General features: G+C 46.1%; 4 protein-coding genes across 5 annotated transcripts; 2 read left to right on the top strand and 2 right to left on the bottom strand.

Annotated features, from left to right (window-relative positions):
- The first annotated feature begins 740 nt into the window (after nucleotides 1-740).
- pdss2 (prenyl (decaprenyl) diphosphate synthase, subunit 2) lies at nucleotides 741-10,226 on the top strand. The gene is made up of 8 exons (XM_037240772.1): nucleotides 741-1,170; nucleotides 3,124-3,258; nucleotides 5,653-5,851; nucleotides 7,258-7,332; nucleotides 7,979-8,152; nucleotides 8,555-8,689; nucleotides 8,799-8,834; nucleotides 9,585-10,226. The coding sequence occupies exons 1-8, from the start codon at nucleotides 923-925 to the stop codon at nucleotides 9,738-9,740; spliced, it is 1,158 nt and encodes a 385-aa protein (XP_037096667.1). The 5' UTR covers nucleotides 741-922; the 3' UTR covers nucleotides 9,741-10,226.
- A 2,313-nt stretch (nucleotides 10,227-12,539) lies between these two features.
- bend3 (BEN domain containing 3) lies at nucleotides 12,540-16,915 on the top strand. 2 transcript variants are annotated; one of them, XM_037240771.1, is made up of 5 exons: nucleotides 12,540-12,770; nucleotides 13,311-13,374; nucleotides 13,635-13,714; nucleotides 13,795-13,961; nucleotides 14,434-16,915. In XM_037240771.1, exons 3-5 carry the CDS (start codon nucleotides 13,663-13,665, stop codon nucleotides 16,585-16,587), a joined length of 2,373 nt encoding a protein of 790 aa, XP_037096666.1. In that variant the 5' UTR covers nucleotides 12,540-12,770; nucleotides 13,311-13,374; nucleotides 13,635-13,662; the 3' UTR covers nucleotides 16,588-16,915. The 2 variants fall into 2 exon arrangements, with proteins under 2 accessions (XP_037096666.1, XP_037096665.1); XM_037240770.1 differs by having other exon boundaries at nucleotides 12,542-12,770; nucleotides 13,660-13,714.
- Nucleotides 16,916-17,133: 218 nt separating this feature from the next.
- Nucleotides 17,134-18,790, bottom strand: mtres1 (mitochondrial transcription rescue factor 1). The gene is made up of 4 exons (XM_037240773.1): nucleotides 18,690-18,790; nucleotides 17,875-18,325; nucleotides 17,710-17,782; nucleotides 17,134-17,643 (listed from the first exon to the last, which is right to left on the bottom strand). Exons 1-4 carry the CDS (start codon nucleotides 18,706-18,708, stop codon nucleotides 17,461-17,463), a joined length of 726 nt encoding a protein of 241 aa, XP_037096668.1. The 5' UTR covers nucleotides 18,709-18,790; the 3' UTR covers nucleotides 17,134-17,460.
- A 1,837-nt stretch (nucleotides 18,791-20,627) lies between these two features.
- LOC119116368 (transmembrane protein 151B-like) lies at nucleotides 20,628-22,987 on the bottom strand. The gene is made up of 2 exons (XM_037241686.1): nucleotides 22,590-22,987; nucleotides 20,628-22,202 (listed from the first exon to the last, which is right to left on the bottom strand). The coding sequence occupies exons 1-2, from the start codon at nucleotides 22,701-22,703 to the stop codon at nucleotides 20,796-20,798; spliced, it is 1,521 nt and encodes a 506-aa protein (XP_037097581.1). The 5' UTR covers nucleotides 22,704-22,987; the 3' UTR covers nucleotides 20,628-20,795.
- Between the last annotated feature and the right edge of the window lie 275 nt (nucleotides 22,988-23,262).

Consider the following 23,262-nt stretch of genomic DNA (forward strand, 5'->3'; position numbering starts at 1 on the left):
AGGGGCCTATGCTGAAACATTATATGACGTGTTGATGATTAGAGGTAGACTGCATGTCTTCTCACTTTCCAACGGAGCGCAAATCAGTGCAGTCGCCGCATCTGTTCAGTGCAAGTGCCTTCATTCGTTTAGGGCGGGGGCTAGTCTGCAAGAGGCAAGCAGGTGCCCCCCATCCATCCATCCATCCATCCATCCATCCCTCCATCCAGTCCACATTATAGTGACAGCAGTGTGACATCCAACTTTCACTGCCTTTTTGTACATTGCCTCTGGAAGTTGTGCGCTCACAGCTTATTGGAAAGAGACAATAGAAATGTGTTACATTATTAGTGGCTGCTATTATACAGTAGTAATACATAACATAAGAACACATTACCAGCATCACTGCTTGTATATTACATTTTTAAACAGAAATGGGTGTGTATAAAAATAAGGAAAGTCGTTCCACTTTGATGAGTGTTTTTTATGCCAGTATGTGTACTTTTACTCAAGTCGGGAGGGAGTACCCACGCCACCTATGGATTTGTGAACTTCAGAGAGAGAAAAAAAAAAGTCTTTGTTTACCCTCAGGATTCCCTACTCTTTGGCAAAATAAAGATATATAAATTGTATTCTTACCTTTATAGTCCTAATTTAAGACTGAAGACAAAATTAGATTTCAATGAAATGTATATTTTACATGAACGATCCTTGGATGGGAAGTGACGTCATCGGTGTGGAATGACGTTGCGACTACGTTTGTAAAAGATGGCGGCGCACTGCAATAGGTCGTGTGTTGTGAAACAGCTAGTTACAAACTAGTGAGTTGCGCCTGTAAAAGATAAACCGATGAACACATGTGGCATCGAAAGTACTTAATAGTAAAATGGCATTAGATACTTGGAAGGCTGTTAAAAAGTCTTGAGAGTATACAAGAGAGAAGATGTTTGCACCTGTCTGGACTCGACTTCCATGCACTGTCTGGTCGGTATCAGTGCGAAGGACAATAAGTCTATTCTCCAGCCCAGGACCTTCAAACTGGAGTAAAGTGGTGTCCGACGCCGAGAAGATTGTGGGTTATCCAACCTCTTTCATGAGTCTCCGCTGTCTACTCAGTGACGAGTTCAGTAACGTCGCCATGCATGTTAAGAAGCTGGTCGGAAGCCAACACCCTCTACTTAACACTGCAAGGTACAACCATTAGAACTAAGAGAGCACTTGAAAAGAAATATCTCTGCGGTCGGTCGGCAACATGCGTTATTGCGTTTAATCTGCCATCCTGCACAGACGATGAGCAGAGTGAAGTGATACTTGTAATTGTTTGTTTTGTTATTGTTTTTAATTTGAGACCTTTGGCACGAGATGACATTTAGCAAATCAATGACATGTGACTTCCAACCGGACACACCTCAACGGTGATCGCTCTCGCGCTTTTAAAGAGTCGTGCCACCGCTAATGACAGCGCTTCCTAAACCACCGGAAATACGGCAAAATAAAAGCGCAGATTAATAACGTTAAAAAATAAAGCGTGGCATGAGAAGGATTAGAAAACAAAGCTCGTCAAAAGTTACGAACGGGTCAATTTGACTCAGTTACATTTTCTGATGCTGCATCCGTCAGCTCGCAACAACGACATACACAATTTGGGTCTGTTGAAGATGCACTCAACACTTTTGTGATATGATCATTAAAAAACGTGAGTAAACTCCACATTGCGATTTGAAATGCCATCATTGTACATATTTCAGTTTCAGGGAAGAATTCTTCCAACGTCTTTATAAATCTGGTAGCCCTGTGAAAGTTCCTGCACAGTCAAGTCGAAGGCGTGGGTGACCTCTTCACAACCCTTTCAAGATGACAGCAGCCCATTTCTCTCATCTCCTCTGTCCCCCCCCACGCTCACTCTTTTTCCATGCTCCATTCCCTTGCACAGGATTGATTGATTGATGAATGAATGCTGTTGTAGATAGTGACATAAATATCAATCGCTCGCAAGCCAGCCCTCACAAACGCTCAGAAGAGAGCTGCCTCATAACAGTTGAGGTATTTTCTATTTTGCAGGTTGCATGTGTAGGATGAAGAGAGTTTGCTCCAAAAGGTCATTTCTGTTTTTGGACAAAGTGGCATGAGGAATTTGTTCAATGGAAGGTGCAATGACTCTCTCTTCGTAATGGTTGTGTGTTTTTCCATAGCACCAAAAATGTCAATCATTCATATATTCATTCTGTCATCTCTCTCTCTTTTTTTTTTTTTGCATTCTCATTTTAGCTCCACTATGTCTGCATTCCCTCCCTCTTTTCATGGTCCATCTCCCACATCCACTCTGTCCTCCCCGCCTTTCCCTGTGGTGCAGGGGTGGGTCAAAGATGGGGGGGGGGGGGTGTCTGGGCATTGAGCAGTGGGGGTGTGGCCGCCTGTCTCCCTCGGAGCCCCTAACGAGAGCGTGATTCATGGCCCAAGGCGCTCGCTCTCTTAGGGACGGGATTAGAGGTGCTCTGTCTAAACGCTCCCACGAGACATTAAAAAGATATTTAATCTAGCTTCCACATAAACAGGCAGCTGTGTGTGGGCCTGCCATTCTTTGTGTACTACATGCATTATTTTGTACACTACACATCCAGTATTCCAGTGAGTGTGTCCACTAACTGTGTCACCATTTTGAGAATTTATGATTTCAGTTCAGCAACTTGCACAGAAGCTTCATAAAAAATAAGGATATTAATTGCTTTAGCTTGGCTGTGTGTTCTTTTCAATTGTGACCACTTGCACAATCTATGTGCGTTTGAATGTTTTTTTTTTGTGGGCCACTTATGAGCTACCATAGCTCAGGCTCATGACAGCTTTTGGCAAAACATAATTCTAAAGTGACAGTAGTGGAAGGAAAAAACATCCTGTCACCCAGTCTGAGTCATTTTTTTCAAAAGCTGCCATGAAGAGAGAGTTTGATGACTAGAACAGCCAATTTCAGGAAAAACAGTCAACAGGAAGTTTTTTGTTTTGGCATGTCTGTCATGGACAGAAGATGTTGCAGCGTTCAAAAATCAGATACCCATACTCAACTAGACATGCAGAGAATAAAAGCGGGTAATATGTGGCAAACGCTCCGTGTGCGGCCGGCCTAATTGTTCCTCTTCTTTTTTGCAGAGGTTTTGTCTCCGACAGCAGGAACAACCTTCAGATGAGAGGACTGGTTGTCCTTCTTCTTTCAAAAGCCGCAGGACCCAGCTACGCGTCGTCCGATCCATTAGCTCAGGACATGGTCGGCGGCATCTACCCCAGGTCAAATCCACTCATGTCACATTTGTGTGTCTCTATGCGAGTGTTTGCCAACCTTTATTGAGACATACGCAGAGGTGTTCCAATTTAGCCGTATTTTGTTAAGGGCACTTGCCATGTGTTCAGCTGTTCCGGGGAGGTTGCTCATTCCAAAAGTGTCTGCTGCCGTGAGTTGTGACGCCCTGAAAGGAGTTCTTTCTTTTCTTTGCTTGCTCATAATGTGCGTCGTTGAGCAGTGTCTGTGTGGACAGATCCGAATACACTTGTTATTATAAAACAGGCAAGAGTACAAATACTTGTTGTTCCTCTCTCTCTCTCTCTCTCTCTCTCTCTCTCTCTCTCTCTCTCTCTCTCTCTCTCTCTCTCTCTCTCTCTCTCTCTCTCTCTCTCTCTGTCAGCTCACTTGGTGCTTGTGTCACACTGCCGTACTTGCACGCATTCCTTCACTGCACTGTGATGGACATCTTGACCCCGCACGCAGTGTGACTTGATCACCTCATTTGTGCTTCCACCCGCACTCACTCTTAGCTCTCTCAGGCTCATTAGCACCTCTGCTGATGGCGAGAGAGAAGGTGCGGGATGATTGAAACCTCCGGGGGAGATGGTCTCCTCCCTCCCGACAGGCAGCATTTGTAAAAGATTCCCCACTCTGCTGCCTGACACTGATGATTCACCAAAACAGCCAAATGATTGATGGGCAGATGGCAAGTATGAATGCTTATGTTGATGGCCTGATAGGACAAACATTGATGAGCCAAACCATGGGATGGATGGATGGATGGATGGATGGATGGATGGATGGATGGATGGATGGATGGATGGATGGATGGAGGGAGGGAGGGAGGGAGGGAGGGAGGGAGGGAGGGATGGATGGATGGATGGATGGATGGATGGATGGGACGAAAGGATGAAGGAATGAATGAATTATATTCTCCATCTTCCAGGCAGCGCTCTTCTTTTAAGTCACTCTCCCATCCGCAAGGCTACATTTAATGCAAAGGCAGACAGCTGAGGGAGGAAAATGGCATAGAAGGCTCAGGACGAGAGGCGTGGCGAGGGGGCGTTCCAACGCGGCAAGATGGCATCAGTTGCTATGCAACCAGCCACCAAAGCTATTTATACACAAGCCCCCTTGTCCCCCTTTTTTTTTTGTTCCGCCCAAAGCCCCACAGATACATAAGTGGACTGAGAGACAAAAGGTTTGGGACATACTGTACGTGCGCAAGGAGTTGATCTCATTACTGCAGGTGAACTTGTGTGCAGTGGTTCCAGCAAATGATTATTTTACACTTTATCATCATCTTTGATGACACTACCAGGATTTCCTGAATATAAAATGACAATGAAAGTGTAGCTATTATTTTACCCTTACATTTATTTGACTCTTTAATGAGCTCATTGTGAGCACTTTAAGCCACTTGTAATTGGCACTTGACGCAATTCAATCATCAATTTTAAGTCGAACAAATCGTCAACAAAAATGATGAGCAACTCATAATATTATCTAATAGAATTGGCCTCAGAATGAAATACTAGAAGTAGTACATTTTGGGGCTGACAGCAGAGAATGAAAAGCCGCATATCAGTGACACCCATTGAAATGCATTGGTGTTAAAAAAAGAAAACCTGGTTCATTCAAGGCAAAAAAAAAAAAAAACCCATCAAGATTTTTTGCCATGGCCAATCTTGAGAACAAGCAACTTTCAAAGAACATTTTTTTCCGTGTGCTTATTGCAACGCCCATGGAGGGCGACCGTGGTGTTTGGCTAACCTGTCAGACAATAGGTGTGATTGAGAACTACGTTACATTATTGAATGTTAATCACCCCTTTTTTTCCAGCTGACATTGAACTCGCCAATTACCTGCCTTGGATGTGCGTGTGTGAGTTTTGGTGTTTTGGGATGGGGGGGGGGGGGGCGCAAAACAGGCTCATCAGTTTCTCACTGTGGCTGAAAAAGGTAAGTGGCTATCAGGGCGGGCGACCAACCCTGTCCAGATGAATCCCTCCATCCCTCCCTCCCTCCCTCCTTCCCGCCGCAGCCCTGTGAGTTCCTTCCATATGGGCTCCTAATTATCTGCCACCAATGACTGAATCAACATTTGATTATTTCCAAAAGCCTCCACTCAAAGAATAGGCTCAAAAGTGGCTGTTGTATGCTTACTTTGAATCATGAACGAGCTCCAGCAAGTGCTTTTTCATTTCTTTTTCAGAGTGACAAATGAGCATGAGTGTTGCCAGCTGCAGGGTGCTATAAAACAACGTATGAAATAAATGTGCTTTATGCAGGACAAACCATTTTGCAGCTACCTCATTGATGATGACCTATGAACATCTTTGATTGTAAACGCTCCGTCAATGTTACATGTCTTTATTTCCTGTTTTGTCCGCATGGTAGCCAGCGCAATTTGGCAGAAATCACCGAGTTGATTCACACGGCGTTCCTGGTGCATCGCGGGGTGGTCAATTTGAAAGAGTTGACGGCTTCTGACGGCCTGCTGAAGGACATGGAGTTTGGCAATAAAATGGCCGTCCTCAGCGGAGACTTCCTTCTCGCAAACGCTTGCACCGGATTGGCACAGTTAAACAACACCAAGGTAATCTGTGCGGCTGGCTCATGCATGAACAAACAAGTTGTCATTCTCATCATTTTATGGAACTATATTTGCATCCAGCCTATGCCGTTATGGGCAGATGTAGCATTGAGCCATTTGCTACAAAGCTGTTTATTTCAAACAATAATGACTTATTAGACATGCACCAGGATGAATTCTGGACCATCCCACTTTCTATAACCCTTGCCGTTCTAGTGTGCGTGCATTCTAAAGAAGCGATAATATCAGGTTGTTGGAGGCCATTGAATAAAAAGGATTAATTGGAGGCAGAAACCGTCATCAGCGTATATTCTCAATCACTCGACCCCAACCTGTTCCTGCCTTGATAAATCACGTTCACGGGAAGCTCTTCATCTGCTTTTTTTTTTTGCTACGTATGTAATTCTGATTGTCATCATCCAATTTCAGTGAAGTGAATAATAGTTACTTTTTAGGTACGCCCCATTTCCCTTTCTTTTGATATTCTTTCATTCTAATAACAATGCACCACATGATTAAACAAACTGAAAAGTTTCTACATTTCAGATAAAAGGCAGAAAATTAATGGATTTTTTTTTGGGTCAACATCTTGACGTGACCTGATGATTGTCTTTGAGCCGTTCCATCCTATGACAGTGATGGAAATGGTATGTCATGGCCTTGAGAGGTGGTAACCTGTGCCGCCGCCGCCGCCGCCGCTTCAGTCAAGTAATCTTGGCCCGCAGCTCCGGTTTCTTCCCTTTTGCAGGCCCTGTCGGCAAAACACGATCCGGCTGGATTTGGGAATGGAGTAAGGTGGAAGCAGAGGGGGAGCTTATCTGATACTTTCCAAAAAAAGCCCCCACTTCCCAAGACAGGGAGAGACACCAGAGTAACACTGTAGGCACATTGTCCTTTCAGGTCCACGGGTGAAGCTCGGGTTTCCTCAATATTTCCAAAGCCCAGATGGATTGCGTTGCATTGGCCACAACACACTTTTATGATGAACCAAGGATGACGGCAACGTGTCCCGCCCGATTCATTCGCTTGTATTGAATATTGTGAGCACTCTACTCTCACGTGGCAAGCTCAAATGTAGCCGTGCGTGCCCCCTGTGCGAGGAAATTGGCAACTGCACTTTTACAAAGCAGTCCGTGTACAAGGAAGGCAAGGGAACTTTCTTTCCACCTAACGATCACAAGATGGATTGATCTTACTTGGATAAATGTCTCATCAGCAGGAAGGATTTCGACTGTCACAGACGCTTATACTTCAACGTGACACGATAATAATAATCATCATCAGGACTTGTTATTAAAGACGACGTCTTACAATTGAACCATCTGTTCCGATGCCATTTTGAGTCAGGAGGCCTCTATGGTCGAAAGGGTGACCTGAACGTCTGCTTTGTGTTTGCGTCCGTTTGCCAGGTCGTCGAACTGATTTCCGGTGCCATCGGTGATTTGGTTCAAGGAATCTACTATGAAAACTCCAATACGTTTGAGGTAAAGCACCAGTATGAACAGAAATTGAAAATGAGCGCAGAGCTGCACTTACAGGACATCAAATCCCAATCCCGGGGGGGCAACTTGCGAAAAGAAGGCTTGCCCCGACCGAGCCTTCTGTAAGCAAACATTGGAATAGAACTTTTCTTGAATGCAGCAGACCTGTTTTACCAAGCAGTTAGGATAGTGAAAAATTATTTGTATTCATAGATTTTTTTTATTTTTATTATGGTTCATGTCTGGCAGAGAAGGCATCGATGTCATTAGCATTTTGATGGGATGATTAATGTTTGCGAGGAGGAAGTATCTGACAGCAATTATTGTAGACAGGTTTTGTGAAACTATTGTTAATATATTCATGTTTGTATGAGTGAATGTAATTGTCAGTAGTTCTCACCTACACTGTAGCAGAATCAAATGATTCCATAATATTTTCTGAATGATTTGCCGAGTTACGGTGGGGATCTTAAATGGCAGATTTTTGCAATACACCGCAATAATTCAACTTTATAATCTGTCCTACCCAATTGAAAGAAAGAAAGAAAGAAAATCTGTGAGACGGGCCATGCGGTGAATGTGTTTTGACAATCACAGGTTCAGACATGGAGAAGTTGACGCTTTCTACTGTACTTGACTGTTTTTGGAGGAGGATCTTGTCAGCCCTGAAGTGGATACAACAGCATGGGAGGAGCAGACATTCCTGTCTCACGGGGCGCTGCTGGCCAAGAGCTGCCAAGCTGCAATGGAGCTGGCACAACATGATAACAAGTCCCAAAGACTGGCCTACATGTACGGCAAACACCTGTCTTTAGGCCACAGGGTAAGTTGGGACATTTGCTCTTTAGGATTGGCATTTGAGGTCGCAAGGACCTGTTAGATTTGATTTGTTTTATTTTCCATTCATTATCTGAACAGCTCATCCTTAGATGGTTTTATTTCAATGGATTTTCGAATGTTATGCTTATTTGATTCGAATTTGAAATGGTAGGTTTTCCATCCATTTTGAGCAATGCACTTTTGTGTTGGTTGGATGCCTTCCTGCTGTGTGCTGGGGATCCCAGCATGGCTCTTTTGAACAGCCATTTGCATCCAGCAAGCTGCGTTAGTTGCAGGGCTGTTGATCAGGCTTGTTTGGAGCGGGCTCACCTGGAGTGTAACCAGGCATGACTCACATTGATTGGCTTTGTTCAATTACTGCGCTTTCCTTCCTCCCTTCCCGCAGCTAAACTCCGACCTGCAACCATTCGTGAAGAGTAACGTGGGGGGAGAGCAGGTGTCTTTCAGTTTTAGCGCCGCCCCTGTGGTTTTTCACCGGCACATCGTTGGCCCTGAGCGATGGCGGCAGCAACTGCGACAGGTAATTCATGTGTGGACAAAAGCGACAAGGTCTAATATTCAGGGACGTTCCTTAGTGGCGATATTTTGATGATTGGGCTTTTTATTTTATTTATTTTCTTCTTGACCAGGCAAAAACAATGAGAAATCAACTGGATTATTCCGAGGTAAGCGCAATTGTTTTGTTTGTTCTGCAATGCAAAGTCACTGTCATAATACTTCATATCAAAGTTGAGTCAAGGTGTGGAAGACGGGGACTGGCGGAAGGAGAATGGGCTGCTTGAGACCAGGGGATTATTTACAAAGCAGAGCAGAGCAGGATAGATTAGTTACCAAGGCCTATTTGTGGCGAAGACATTGAGGCTTGAAAACACTGCCATTGTGGGAGAATCTCCTTCAGCTGGAAAGGACACATAGTGAGAGGTTTGCATGGGAGGAGAAAATCACGTCGGGGTGAGAGCTAGCTAGCTAGCCTAACAGGAACCCGATGACCTCGCGCCTAAAGGTGATTAAAGGTGATAAAGTTGGCCGTTTTGCAAGCAGTATGCTCTGATGTGAGAGTGAAAAGGCATCGCTTCTAAATTGATAATGTGCCAGAGGGAGCTTGAGCTCTTTTATTGAAGAAGAAGAAAAAGAAGAACAGCCGACGGTGCTTAGCACCTGTAAAATTCATGAGGTAAAACGCCCACAGCAAAAAAGAAATGCTCCAACGTCATCAGGAATCATTCAACTTACTTTGAATTTGTCTTGGTTCCAACTAAAACACAATTTTGTCACTCAGCCGTAACAATTGTTATGGAGAGGAATTGCATTCGTCACACTTGACATGAAAATAGATGCTTGTTATTCTTCAACTTCTGGGTGGATGATACAAATGTGATTGTTGAAAACGACGTGTGTTTTGGGTCTCTCGACAGCTTTTGGCAGCGGTGAAGTCAGAGAAAGGCCTGAGCACGGCAATCAACTTATGCCGTTACCATGGCAACAGGGCTCTGGAGGCCATCCAGGCTTTCCCCTCATCCGAGGCTCGATCCGCCTTGGAAAACATTGCCTGCGCCATCACCAAATTTTGAGAGGGAGTCTCTTGAACGCACACCCGCACACTTTTGAAGGTCCTTTTTTGCAGAGGCCAGCAAAGAAGAACCACAGGACACAAAACTGGACTTGGGAAAGCAAACCCAAGCAAAGCAGGTGCTCGCTCACTCAATGAGGTAAACTGTGAATGTGCTGAACGAAAAATAAAAACATTTTAGGCTCATGCTTTGAATTGATACAAGAATGAATTGGAAGTTTTACAATATATTTCGCTTTTGTTTGATTTCTATGAAAAAGTAGTTTGTCCAGCCCTGAACACATTCCCAGTGCCATATAAATGTAGGTTTTTTACGTGAAATCCTCACTGGGGCATCTGATGACATTTGCCAAATTGCCAAGCACACGTAAATAATGCTCTTCTGTCGGATAGTTGATCATCATTTTTAACTTGACATGATATTCCCTCCCAAGAGACGGAAATGGCACATGTACAGCTCAAGAATAAAGTGATGTGTGTCACTTTATTGCATGTGTGATGTGATCCAAGTCAAGTCAGGGGTGGGCAAAGGTCACCCACCCTCTCTCGGCCCAGCCAGCCAGCGAGCCAGCCAGAACACTGAAACTCCGCCAAGCAGTAATTATTAATGAAGAGACTTGAGCAAATGGACAGGAAATGCAGAGCTATTGATTGGGCTTGGCTGCCCTGCTCCGAGCCGTGCGAGTTGGCGCCAGCCAGCCAGCCCCGGTGGCCTGTGGTTTCCCCGGGCCGCTGTCTGCAAGGAGGAGGCAGCGGCGGCTCAGGTGTGAAACTACGCAGCCAGGCCTCACCTGGAGAACACAGCTCAGGGAACTAACTGCATGAGATTTTACTTTTGGCCACTTTCTACAAATGGTCTGTGAGAAAATATTTTGTTTTAATGGAAGCAAAGACATATCATTCCCGATTACACTTACATTTGTACACATTAAATCTAATCAAGACAACTTTTCAATATTAAAAAAAAAAAAAAAGCTGCTGTGTGCTGCTAGGTTGATCTCCGTCAACTTGCTCTCAGTTTGGGCTTCCGATGCCACCCTAGCTTCCCGTTCACAGCGTGTGCCAAGAAAACCCTCGGGCACTTCATGAAATATTTATCCTCGCCGTGAGGAGACATGAGGAAAGGTACATGGAAAGTTAAAAGAACTAAACAAGGAAGGCAGTTGGGCCAGGACCAGAATGTACGAAGCACTCACCAAACAAACTTTTACAAAAAAAAGAAACTCTGGCCTAAGACGCTGAATGTAGTAGAAATATACCTGCGCTTCAAAAATGAGCACAGGTATTTTATACTTTTCATTGCAATAATCTGTTTATTATTTATTCATTTTTATAATCAAGGTACACGTATTTTGGGTCAGTTTCTAAATAAACGAACAAAGTCGCTAAGTTTCCACAACCACTGAATAATAAGAACTCCCTTTGCTGCATGTCCTTTGCTCTGGTCGTCATGGTAACAAGTCACAATGTAATTCTTTATCCTTTGTGTATTTTTACAGAGGAGAAATAGACTGTTTATTAGGACACCAAGAAATTGTTTGGGGGAAAAAAAGTAGTAATTTTTTTGTTTTGTTTTTTCTTCCATGCCAATTACTGTATGTCTCCTTTATTGTTCACGTTGACCAATCACAACCATGAGTTGAATTTGTGCTGTGGAAATCCTATTAGGAACAAATGGGTAATCTGTGGCTAGCTCTGCATGACCCCTTTTTTTCGTCGGTGCACTTGGGAATGGTCTTTCCGTAAACACCTGTGACGCTAATATGAGCGTATTGCTGACAGTGATAGATGAGAGTCATTCTCCCGTGATGGCACAAGTACGGCTGAGCGCCCCTGCTTGACACAGACGGGCATATTGGCTAAAAATGACACTTTAATGAGCTCCTTCGTGTGTGTGTTAAGTGGCGCACGGCGTCGTCGCCTGGCTGACCCCGGGCCGCGGGCCGCGCTTCCTCTTGCGCAGGCCGCATTTGCACCGTTGGCTGCCGCAGAGCCGACCGCCACGGAGACAGCTCATTAGCCCACTAATGAGAAGCACGTTGCATTCTTAGATCGTCTCTCCATCCATGTATTTGTGACAGAACATTAAGCTTTTTAAATGTGCATGAAATAGGCAATGATTAAAATGATTCTTTTTCTATTAAGCTTCAGTTTTGCAGTCGAGTTTCATAGAAATGGCCACAGGTGTCAAACACCAAATATATGTTACTATGTTAAAGATGTTAGTTGTACTCTTACCACAACCGCGCAAACCTGAATGATCATATTACCTTGCGTTTCCCGGAAGAGAAACATGACCATTTAGCAACGGAACAAAACAGACAACACACAAGACATATATCCATTTTCAATGTTTACATTTGAGTTAAGTTCTCTTAAGCAACACAGAGCAACAGATGGATGGTTTGGGCCAAGATTGGGGTTAACATTGAGTTGAAAGAGTCATGTAAAACTCATTGGCAACCTGACACGTTACAGACGTATTGTAAGAAGATATTGCACAATATCTTACCACACTCCAACAATAGGAATGGAGGAAGACTTTCCACAGCACAGATTCATCAAACTGTTACTACACGCTCTCGCCACTTGAGGTCGCTACTTCCCCTATATGAAGTCCACCTTTTGTGTACGGTGATTAGTTATTTTCAAAATGTGCATTCTTCAATCAATTATATATTATTGTATTAAATTTTTTTATCAAATGTAAATATTGTTTATTATTATTATATTTGTACTGCATTATTTTGCATTATGTTTTCAAGAAAATGCACATGGGATGATTCTCACAACTAGGTCAAATTTGAAAGTTGCACTGTCAATTTGATCAGGGCAAAATTGCAATCTCGTCGAAATGATAGATTACCTATCTGTACGGAAGTGACACAGGCGCCGTAACGTGACGTCTAAAGACGTCACGCGAGAAATCACAGGAGCGACAGGGGCAAATCATGACCAACAACGGGAACAACCGTTATACGCAACGACATTGTGCAAAAACATCCAGACAGGATTGCACGCACTCATGAAGGTGAGCGTTCATCTGACAGACACTTGTTTATTTCTCTTTTCTTTTCTTTGTTGAACCCAGTACTGTTTGGTGAAATTAGCTTTAGCAGGACGAGGGGTTGCTTCACGCAAACACCGCGGCGTCACTCACTCCAATCGACACCTGGTACATCACTGCTCGCTCGCTCGCTCGCTCGGCATGTAAACAAGAAATAACGATGCGTGGCTCTGCAAAGGGACGCTTTCCGTTCCGTTGCAAGCTTGTTTTGGTTCGAGCGAGCGTTGACGGGCGAAGGAATCCGGAAGTAGTGTGGGGCGCACAAGTGACGAATCGGCGTCACGGCAGCTCGCCTGCAGTGAGTCAATGCCAAATGATGTGATCGTGCGCCGTGTCACTGTGTCACCGTGCTGCTGCTGGCGTGTGCATCAATTATTCGATGACATGACGTGCCACGTCTCTGTTACATCCCCACTAATATTCGGCCATGTGTCCGTCCGTGCAAGACAATACCTCACCTAACGGAACATCACCTGACGCTTGCCGGTCTTTGTTTACTCCCAGTTCTGCGACACACGGAAAAGAAAGATGTAGCTGGCTTTCAAAAGCACCCTGGAACACTCTACAGGTGAGCACGGACAACTCCTTTTGGGGAAACAATAAGCACAAAAACGGAGATGTTGAGTTTGAGAATGAACCTCAAATACAATGACATTTACAGCTGAACTTAATCTAAACCTTTGGAGGAACATGTTTGTGCAATTTGTTGTGTAACACTTAGCTAAGCTACAAAAGTGGAGTTTGATCCATGAATGGAAGGAACACTACACTTCCTGGTTCAACTCGAAATTGGTCGTTAATTCTTTCGCTTGGTCATGTCATTCACAGTACACACCACATTTTTCTTTTGTAGGCTATGAATTCCTCCAAGTATGGGGAAGCTTCAGATGAAACAATGCTTGAAAAAGGTAAGCAAAAACTGTGACTCATGTCAATTCAATGTCATTTATGAACGGAATGTCCAATGCTTATCTGCTTATATTGGCAGAACGCAAGCCCGGTAAAAAAGACGAGACTGAGGACTTGGCTTTTTGCGAGGCCCCAGGAGAGCGTGGCGGAGCTGGGTCTCCCGCTGAGGCTGCTAAACGAACTTCTTCCGAAATGGAACCGGACTCCAAATTGTCAAGCGGCAAGAGAGTCCGAGTTGTAGGCGAGGTGAGTTTTCCCGCTGGCTAAAACGTCAGGCCTGCCTGCCTGCCTGCGTGGCTGCCCGCCTGCCTGCCTGCCTGCCTGCGTGGCTGCCTGCCAAGTGGTGCTGCACAATTGTTGGTCAAAATTCGAGTGCCCACAATCTCTGGAGGTGTGTGTGACTCATTTTGGTGAAGGGGCAAGCCACCTCAATCATGGCTTCCTTAGCTGCAGGAACGTGCAGGAAAGCCCTTGGACAGTCGTGCAAATCTCTCAGTCATAGACGGTGTGACGTCAACATGACTCTGATTTGGATAGTGTGCACGAACGAGTTGCACGCTCTGCTGATTGCTGAGCCTGGAGGTGTCAAAGCACTTTAAACAACAGCTTTGAGGATCATAAAATGTCTTTGATGGCAACTTCAATCCCAAAAGGGCACATTGTTCAGCTCTGCTTGTGAAAGAAAGATTGCGCTCATTTGCCCATTTCCTTGCTCTAGATGAGGCGGCACTTGGCAGATGAGAGCAGCAGACACGAGCCTCTGTGTCTGAGTACAAACGGGGACAACCTTCCTGGCAAATCCAGAGTTTCTTATCGGAAGCCCCTCTTCAGTATCTCCCACAGAATCTTGGAGAAGAAGAACACGCAAAGCGTGGAACAGCAAGCGGGTCAAGGTCCCGGACATCAGCTCAGCTCCAGCGGCCTCTTGTCCTCCACGCTCCTCAGTTTGCAGGAAAACGGCTCATGGGAGGCTTCTCCCAACTCGGACAATTTGGCCCAGGCGTGGTCCAAGGACTCCAGCATTTACCCTCTCATTGAAAAAATGTTCTTCATCCTCAACAGCCTGAGTTCCAGCATGACTCAGCTGCACAGCAAGGTGGACCTGTTAAGTCTGGAAGTCATGCGGATAAAGAAGCAGATCAAACCGCCGGCGCAGACGGTGGCCGAGTTCCAGCCTCCTCCGGAATACCTGCTGACCAGCGAAGAGTTGAATCCTCTGATGGAGCAGACGTCCAACGCCGGAGAGCTGGCCTGCCGCTTGCTGGTGCATCTCTTCCCCGAGCTGTTCAAAGCCAACGAGTGCTGCATGGCGAGCAAGAGGTCGCTGGAGTCGTTGCATTTGCAGCTGATCCGCAACTACGTGGAGGCTTGCTATCCCTCGGTCAAGAACAACGGCGTGTGGAAGGGAGAGTGCCTCCCTCAGATGAATGACTTCTTTAATCGCTTCTGGGCCCAGAGGGACATGGAGAGCGCTCGGCTGCTCAGGAAGCAGACGGCGGAAGGAGGAATCAAAGCGGAGCGCTCGCCCACCTATGGGCTCTTCCACGACGAGCCCGTCGCTCGGGGGGAGCCGCTCCCGCGGGAGAACCCGCAGGGCGGCTCGGCGGAGGAGCTGGACGAGCTCTCTTCCCCGGAGGACTTTGTCGTTTTCCTCATGCGTCGACTCTTCCCTGAGCTTTTTGAAGAGGGGACCAAAGTGCCAGAAGGCGCCGGTCAGCAGATTCTGGACTCGGACAGGATGGAAATCATCAAGAAGTACATGGAGAGCAATTTTCCCGACGTGCCCGAGGAGAGCTGGCTTCAGGTGTGCATTCAGCATATGGACGACGACGCCTTTGACGCTCCTCACAGCGACGGCAGCGAAACGGCCACCGACGAGCGCTACGACCCGGCCGGCGTGTCCGCCCTGAAGCTTCCCGAGACGTGCGACAACGAAAGGCCTTTGCGCAAGTCCAAAAAGTCGCTGCTGTCGCCCATCGATTTTGACAGTCTGGAGATCCCCGTCCCGGACTTCGCCGTTCCCCGCGAGTTCCTCTTGTCCAAGGAGCAGCTGAGGTGTAACTACGAATGCAGTTTGTCCATCGGGAACTTCGCCTCCCGGCTGCTGGTGCTCTCCTTCCCCGAGCTCTTCACCCACGAGAATATGCGCAAGTTGTACAACTGCAGCGGCTCTCTGGGCAAAAAGCAGCTGGACCCCCGACGCGTCAACCTGATCCGCCATTACGTGCAGTTGGTCTACCCGCAGGCCAGGAACGACCGAGTGTGGATGCTGGAGTTTGTGGGCAAGCTGGACGAGAGGTGCCGGAGACGCGACACGGAGCAGAGGAGATCCTACCTGCAGCAGCACCGCAAAGGCTACGTTCAGGACGCCGAGCAGGACTTTTTCCTGAGCGGCCAGATCCAGCACCCGGACGGCGCCAGGGAGGATCCGGAAATGCCCTCCTTGCCTCCCGAGAAGAGCACCAAAGACTTTTGCAAAATCCCCCTGGACCAACTGCTGGTTTCCAAACCCGAGTTCCCCGTTCCGCCGGCGTACCTCCTCTCGGACGCCGAGGTTCGGGAAATAGTGCAGCAGAGCCTTTCGGTGGGGAACTTTGCCGCCCGGCTGCTGGTGCGCCTTTTCCCCGAGCTCTTTACGCAGGAAAACCTGCGTCTGCAGTACAACCACTCGGGGGCCTGCAACAAGAAGCAGCTGGACCCGGTGCGCCTGCGACTCATTCGCCACTACGTGGAAACGGTGTATCCCGTGGACAAGATGGAGGAAGTGTGGCACTACGAGTGCGTGCCGAGCATCGACGAGCGCTGCCGGCGCCCCAATCGCAAGAAGTGTGACATTTTGAAGAAGGCCAAGAGGTCCAATTCTGTCTTGTAGTGGCAACACACACGCACACATTGTCATTTTTGCACAGCATACGCGCTGAAGCTGTCCTTTCTAGGATCAAGCCAACCTGCTGCGCTTCTATTAAAAAAAAAAAAACGAAAAAAAGCCCCAAACTGCTTAGCTAACATCGTTGTAGCCTTCAACAGCACTTGATAGTGTAGTTTTCTAAATGAGCAGAAATGTCACTTCCTGCTGTTGCATTGTTTGGCCTCTTTTAAGAAGACGCTGTTAAGCCTTGTTCTAGAGGTTTATATTATAGACAAAGTTAACAGTGACAGTTGTTGAGCACTTGTTTCTAATAAAAATCACATGACACTTTGGGACTTTTACACTCAATGTGCCTTGAGCAAAGTTGACTTGAGTGTCAAAATGAATTGAGTCATCGACAACAAATTGATCAAGAATTTGGTGTTGAAGACATTTGCCTTTCACTTTGGAAAACAACGACCACCAATCTTGTTTGACATCGGTTAAGTGTTGTTTTTTTAAATCACTAAATACCAACAAATGATTGCTTCATGAACAGTAATCAGTGAGGTGGTTTAATACACTTTAATGCAAATAAATGGGAATCGGATAGAATCATCGATTCTAAAAATATTCGGGAGTGACAGCCCCAGCAGGCAGTACTACTCATGGTCAAACATTTTCTTTGCAATATTTATTCGGGGATCTGCCACTTTGCCGACAGAAAACGATATCGCCAATAGTAACCTGGACTACTACTTCCTATTCAAGTCACGTCAACTATGAATGGTTCATTTATGTTTTTCATGAACACTTTGTCTTTTGATAACACTTTAACCTGGAGGATATTCTATGTCCATAAAGTGCGTGCCTTTACTTTGCCAACCGTCAAGAATTTCAAGGCTTAAAGGCCTCATCTTTAGGTACTGCTATAATCTTCCAGCGCCTCAAAGAAACTTTGTACTTTTCTGCATTACTGGATTCACCCAAAACCTTTTTCAGGACAACTCTCATTAAAGTAACAGTGTTGGTATCTTGGTTCTCTGAAATCACCAGGTCCAACGTGTCGCCAACTTTCACCTAAATACACAATACAAATGTCAGCACAAACAATAGTGCGCGTGCAAGGTGCTGCTAAACCCTCACCGTTTTACTTTTCTTGATAAGCCTTTGTCCATTTAATCTCAGCTTGTTGCTGTAGAAGCTATCTTCAATTTTGCTGTTGAGAGAAAACCAGAATTGGATTTCAAGTATTTGCTCAGTGTAGATTTTCATTTGACACGCAATCAAAATGTCATCTGTGAGACTTACTTGCGCGCCATGTCCAAGCCAGCCCTTAAAAGGACATCATAACGGAAGGACTGCACATATTTCTCAACGTCTTTATAGTCTTTTGGCAAATTTGGAACCTCGTCGGCCTCGTCCTCAGAATCACTGCTCTCCGGGTCCTTTTCTTCTTCTTCTTCTTCTTCTTGGTGCGTTGGCTTCGAAGCACCTTTCTTCCTGTTGCTTTTGAACCTCAGCTGATGGATTGTCCACCTCCGAACGGCATCCCTGCCGCAGAGAGCTGGCCTGTGGCAACCCAGTGTGGGATAGGTGGAGCAGCCCCACACCTGGCGTGTATGGATAGTTCTGGGACACCATTCCGTCTGTGCAGGTCCATATCCAGCAGCCAGGAGATGACGCGGGTTCAGTCTTCCCAGTTGCCTCATGGCAAGAGCTTGTACCACCAAACTGTGCATGTTGGAGCGCCAACCTGTGACTACAAGCCAAGGTATTGAAACAACTATTACGAGAGAAAATGGACATTTTCTGCAGTCCTTGAAGGACTCGCGAGAGTATTGCTTGGTAGGATTGGCACAAGCATCAGATGAGAAAACATTTGCGTTGTCATTTAGTTCTTGTTGTTTTTCGCATGGCATGTTTTCCTTTATTTCATCAACTTTGACAGCCATCGATATGAGGCTAACAGTTAACTCACGGTCGAATTAGTTTGGATCTTTTTACTTTTGGCAGCCACCTACCTACCGCAATTGAAAAACGCCACGTTTCACTCGGATGCTCAATCATGGTAGTAAAATGAAGCACGTGTAGTCAGTTAGTCAGTCAGTCAGACACTCACCTACCTATCAAATAGCCTCTCATAGCTTGTTGTGGTAATAACAACGTACGTCGTCTAAATCTGGCTGTTATTTGTGTTGTCACATCAGCTGTCAGCCATAAGTGCTGCCCTCTACCGTTTGGGAAAGAATAGTGTTGCTTTGTCGAGTGCGGCGCAATTAGATCTTTTTTAACATAAAATTGTGATTTGCGTGGCAATTAGATCTTTTTTAACATAACAAAATTGTGGTTTGACGTGATAGAAAAGAAAATGAATGGGAAAGTTAATACAAACACACATACTCTACTGTACTGACATTTATTGCAGATATTTTCCAGCATAAGATAGAATTGCTTACATATTTTTAGATATAATCACCTTTAGCCTACAATCATTTTGATATAAGGACAACAACTATGTAAATTTGTACAAGAAGTAACAAATTTGATTTGCTTTGTATAATACTACAACAGTGGTCCTCAACCTTTTTTTTTTTTTTTTTTTTTATCTCATTCCCAGTACCAAATGACCCAGTGCCACCATTGTTGTATCTTATGTGAGTACCTTTTTTTTTTTCAATGATTTTACATCGTAGTCGTAGTCTATTGGGATTTCAAGTGCATAATATTGGTTTCTCAACACGAAAACTATATGTTTGCTTGATTATGTTCATCTCTTACATGTTATACAAAATAAATCAATATTATAAAACGCAAATGGTGTAAACTTAAGTGTATTAAAATATTTGCATTCATTGTATGTAAACTGTATTTGATTGGAGGGTGGTATTGTGATGTTTGGATGAACCTTATTTTCTGTACAGCTACATAATTGACATTTATTACATCATGTGCGCTGGTGGCTTACATTCAGTTTTGCTTATTAACCACACTGCATTAGGACATCATTATGCAATTGTCGTCATGGATCTGGTGTCCTGATGATATTTTTTGCAAATACATACACAGTGAGTGGAGATGTTCAATAGATACCACCATAACCGCTTCATCGTGTGATATGTAAACGTCTGTCTGCAAGATTCATGCAGATGCTATTACAGTTGACGGGTCATTTTCAGATGGTGGCACCTGGTAGTAAAGAAAGAAAAAAAAAAAAAATCGCTTGAAGAGAATACATTTGAACCAACGTGAGCAAATTCCCCCACAAGTTCAATGTACAGTATGTTTGTATTGTATACCAAAGAGTGCAAAATGTAAACTTCCCACTTACAAAATTGCTTCTTCTGTAAGCGATGATGTAGGGAATTTCCCAAAATAACAGTCAAAGTGAGAGAGGTTTTCAGGAGTGTACAGAGCAAACAGAACTGGACTAGATTGTACAAAAGCGTGTAACCACTCCGGGTTGTACAGACAGAGCAAACAGAACTGGACTGGATTGTACAAAAGCGTGTCACCAGTCCGGGTTGCACGCCGTGCGCCTCGTACTCAGAGGTCAGCTGGGACAGGCTACCGCTCGCTCAGCCGCAAGCCAAGGAAAAGCATTTTCAGTAATGGATGAGATGCATTAGACTAGAGCAAGCGCATGCTATAGCACAACTTACCGCCTCTCGGCTCATGCTAGCAAAAAAGATTCTGAACAATGTATACGTTTGATATTTCAAAAAAACAAAAAAAAAAGTGCTCCAGCTTCCTTCCACGTCCCCTGGCCATAGAATGCAGCTAGCATGCTAATGAGGCGAGTTAATGAATCCAAATGAACTAAAAATACCAGCAAGCGGTTGGTTGGTTGGTTGGTTGGTTGGTTGTGGCAGAGATGTACGTTTCATTCTGCTTCCTTTGCGTCCAACTAACATTCTCCATTTGACCTTCCACTCGACTTGGGTTTTTGCGTTTATTGCTGTAGTTGGAAGTTGAGCAACCATATGGACTAAGAATCTCTTCAAACTTGCCAAGTTACCGTGACCACTTTCAGACGTTTTTGTGTCCAGCTCTCTCTCGTGAGTGAGTGAGCGAGCGAGCGAGCGAGCGAAGTAACCGCAGCGACGGCAGCGTTAACAGTCTTCACACCTTACTGATCACACTTATTGCTTTGTTGATTCCCACATTGGGGATTTAGGCATTCCTTTGTGTACCTCACATGCAGCCAAGTGTTTGTATGCTACATATTTTCTTCATAGTGAAGTCTCCACACAAGAGCTATTTGTGTGGAAGGACCTGCGGCTGTGGCAGTTGTCGCTGCAGTGGACGATCAGCACCGGGTAACACAGCGCGTCGTCGTAGTCCGGGGGTTCTTCGTCGTCCGCCGTGAGACGCTCCGAAAGACAGCGCGTGTTTTCGCTGGGACTTTCCTGCTCGTTCAAGCTGCCGCTCCTCCAAAAGCAGCTCCTTTGCGATCCGTAGCGTCGGGCCAGGGAGAAGCGGCTGCCGCTGAAGGGGATCCTGGAGCTGGCTCCCGCGCAGATGCTGAGGGCGCTTCTGGAGAACAGCGAGGAGCAACTGATAGCCCTGTGGCAGCGCTCGCAATTCTGACGAACGCCGAAGCCCGAGGCGCGCTGGGCTAGGTCCATGAGGCCCGCCTCCGAGTAACTGGGCACCAACTGCTGGTTGGAGCGAATGTGCCACTCCAACTCGGTGCTGTCCACGGTGTTGACGCGAGGGATACGTCGCCAATACGGTCGGTCCTCGCACGGCGTGGCCGGGATGTAATCGTGTCCAAAGAGTTTCTCCACACGATAGTGGACGTAGGCGGTCCGGTACTCGGTGAACACTCGTAGAGGCCACGAGAAGGTGAGGAAGGAGGCCAACCAGAAGACGTAATGGGACAGATACCAGGGGTGGCGCTCCGGGTCGGACAGAGCCATGATGTATTCTTTCAGGTCAATGTTTTTCAGGTGCATGCCCTCCCTGGCCTCCATGTAGTCGTCCAGTCCTTCGTTGTCGGTGAAAAATCTGGCTCGCTGCGTCAGGTAGGAATTCTCCGACTCGACGTTGGCGAAGCTAAAACACTTGGTGAAACGCATCTTTGTGAGGGCAGACTTCTCCAGGCCCAGCAGCTGTTTGGAAACATCTTTCACGGCGCAGTGAGCGTAGTCAAACTCGGCTTCTGCCACGTGAGTGTTGACGCGCTCGTGGTAAACCTGCGTACTGGTGTAGGCGTCGCCGTTGCGGTAGCGCGTGACTTGCCGGGTGCGCCGCACGTAGTGGTAGCTGATGGCCTTCCACCAGATGCAAGGTTTGGCCTGCTGCATTCTCTGGATTCGCTCGTAAATGCCGTCCACGTCCGCTTTGTGCTGCAGCTCGTTCTGCACGTGGCAGTGCCAGCATTCCACCAGGTAGACCAAGTAGAGCATGCCCAGCAAGGCCAGGGGGATGTAAATGTAGCCGTCCGAGCAGGGACTGTCGTGGTACATCATGGATTTGCCTTTGAAGGCGCTGTCAAAGGTCAGACGGGTCACCTCGGTCACATGACACCAAACCATGGCTCCCATGCAGCCGTACATGAGAATGGAGAGGAGAAGGCATTTCCAGAAACTCTCGCGGCATAGTGACTTGCTCAGAGATTGCTTGAGGGGTTTTTGCTGCGGAAACAACGCAATCAATCAAAACTCACATCTTATAGGGCATACTTTTTCTTTGCTGGGTGGGTGGAGCATTGTTAGCTGTTACATTGGACTCCAGCAGTGAGTTGTTTCAGGTATATTAGGTGACCTTAAACAATGGAAATTGTATAAGCCTACTTTGTACATATTAGTACAAGGATCGTCATGCACACAGCTAATTAAAAGAATTGTCAAGCAAGGAAAACTAGTGTTGGTAGTGCGTATTTATTTATTTATTTATTTATTCTTTTTATTGTTTCCACTATCTTTCTGTGAAAACACATGACTCCACATTAGCATCGCAAGACGTAAACGCATGCACATGGTTTAGTTTCCATTCCCGAAAATACAAGATGAAGAACATACCTCCTCCCTGCTGTCTTCTTCAAACGCGACGGTGGTGGTGGTGGTGTTGGTGTTGGTGATGGTGGTGGTGGTGGGGCTTTCACTGGCAGTCGCAGCCGACGCCGGAGGCGACATTATGCTGATCGGCGATTGATGATGATGACAGGGCGTGGAATACCTCGCTAATGCACACTTCCCATGCCCGCTGCTAGGGCTCGGGGTAAGCAAGAAAAAGCTCAAGACGCATCTTGGAGCCAACTATGTGAATGCGGTAGCTCGAAAAAGCATACGCGCGTGTGTGTGTGTGTGCGGGGGGGGGGGGGGGGGGGGGGAGCCCGCATCCCAAACTCCCCCCGACCCCCCCTTACGGTGTGCCGCAGTAACACGAGAGCAAATCGGCGTCCAGATTATTGACGGCTCCTTATTCTTTTAGCAGACGACGTCGTTTATGGCGTGTGTGCGGTTGGCAGGGCTGCTCTCCATGGTGCTGAAAAGGGCAGGTAGCCCACACGGTGAGACGAGGAATGTTGCGTAAATCACTTAAAGGGAAAGCACCCGCCCCCCTCGCCCCATACACACACGCACACACACACTGGCATTGTTTTTTTTGTACAAGCGCGAAAACCAGAGCTGGCCAACCCCTCTCTCACCCAAAGCTACATTTTATTTTCGAGCCTTCTATTTCTGCCAGTAG

The sequence above is a fragment of the Syngnathus acus genome, chromosome 22 (genome assembly GCF_901709675.1).
Source record: "Syngnathus acus chromosome 22, fSynAcu1.2, whole genome shotgun sequence".
Classification (NCBI taxonomy): domain Eukaryota; kingdom Metazoa; phylum Chordata; class Actinopteri; order Syngnathiformes; family Syngnathidae; genus Syngnathus; species Syngnathus acus.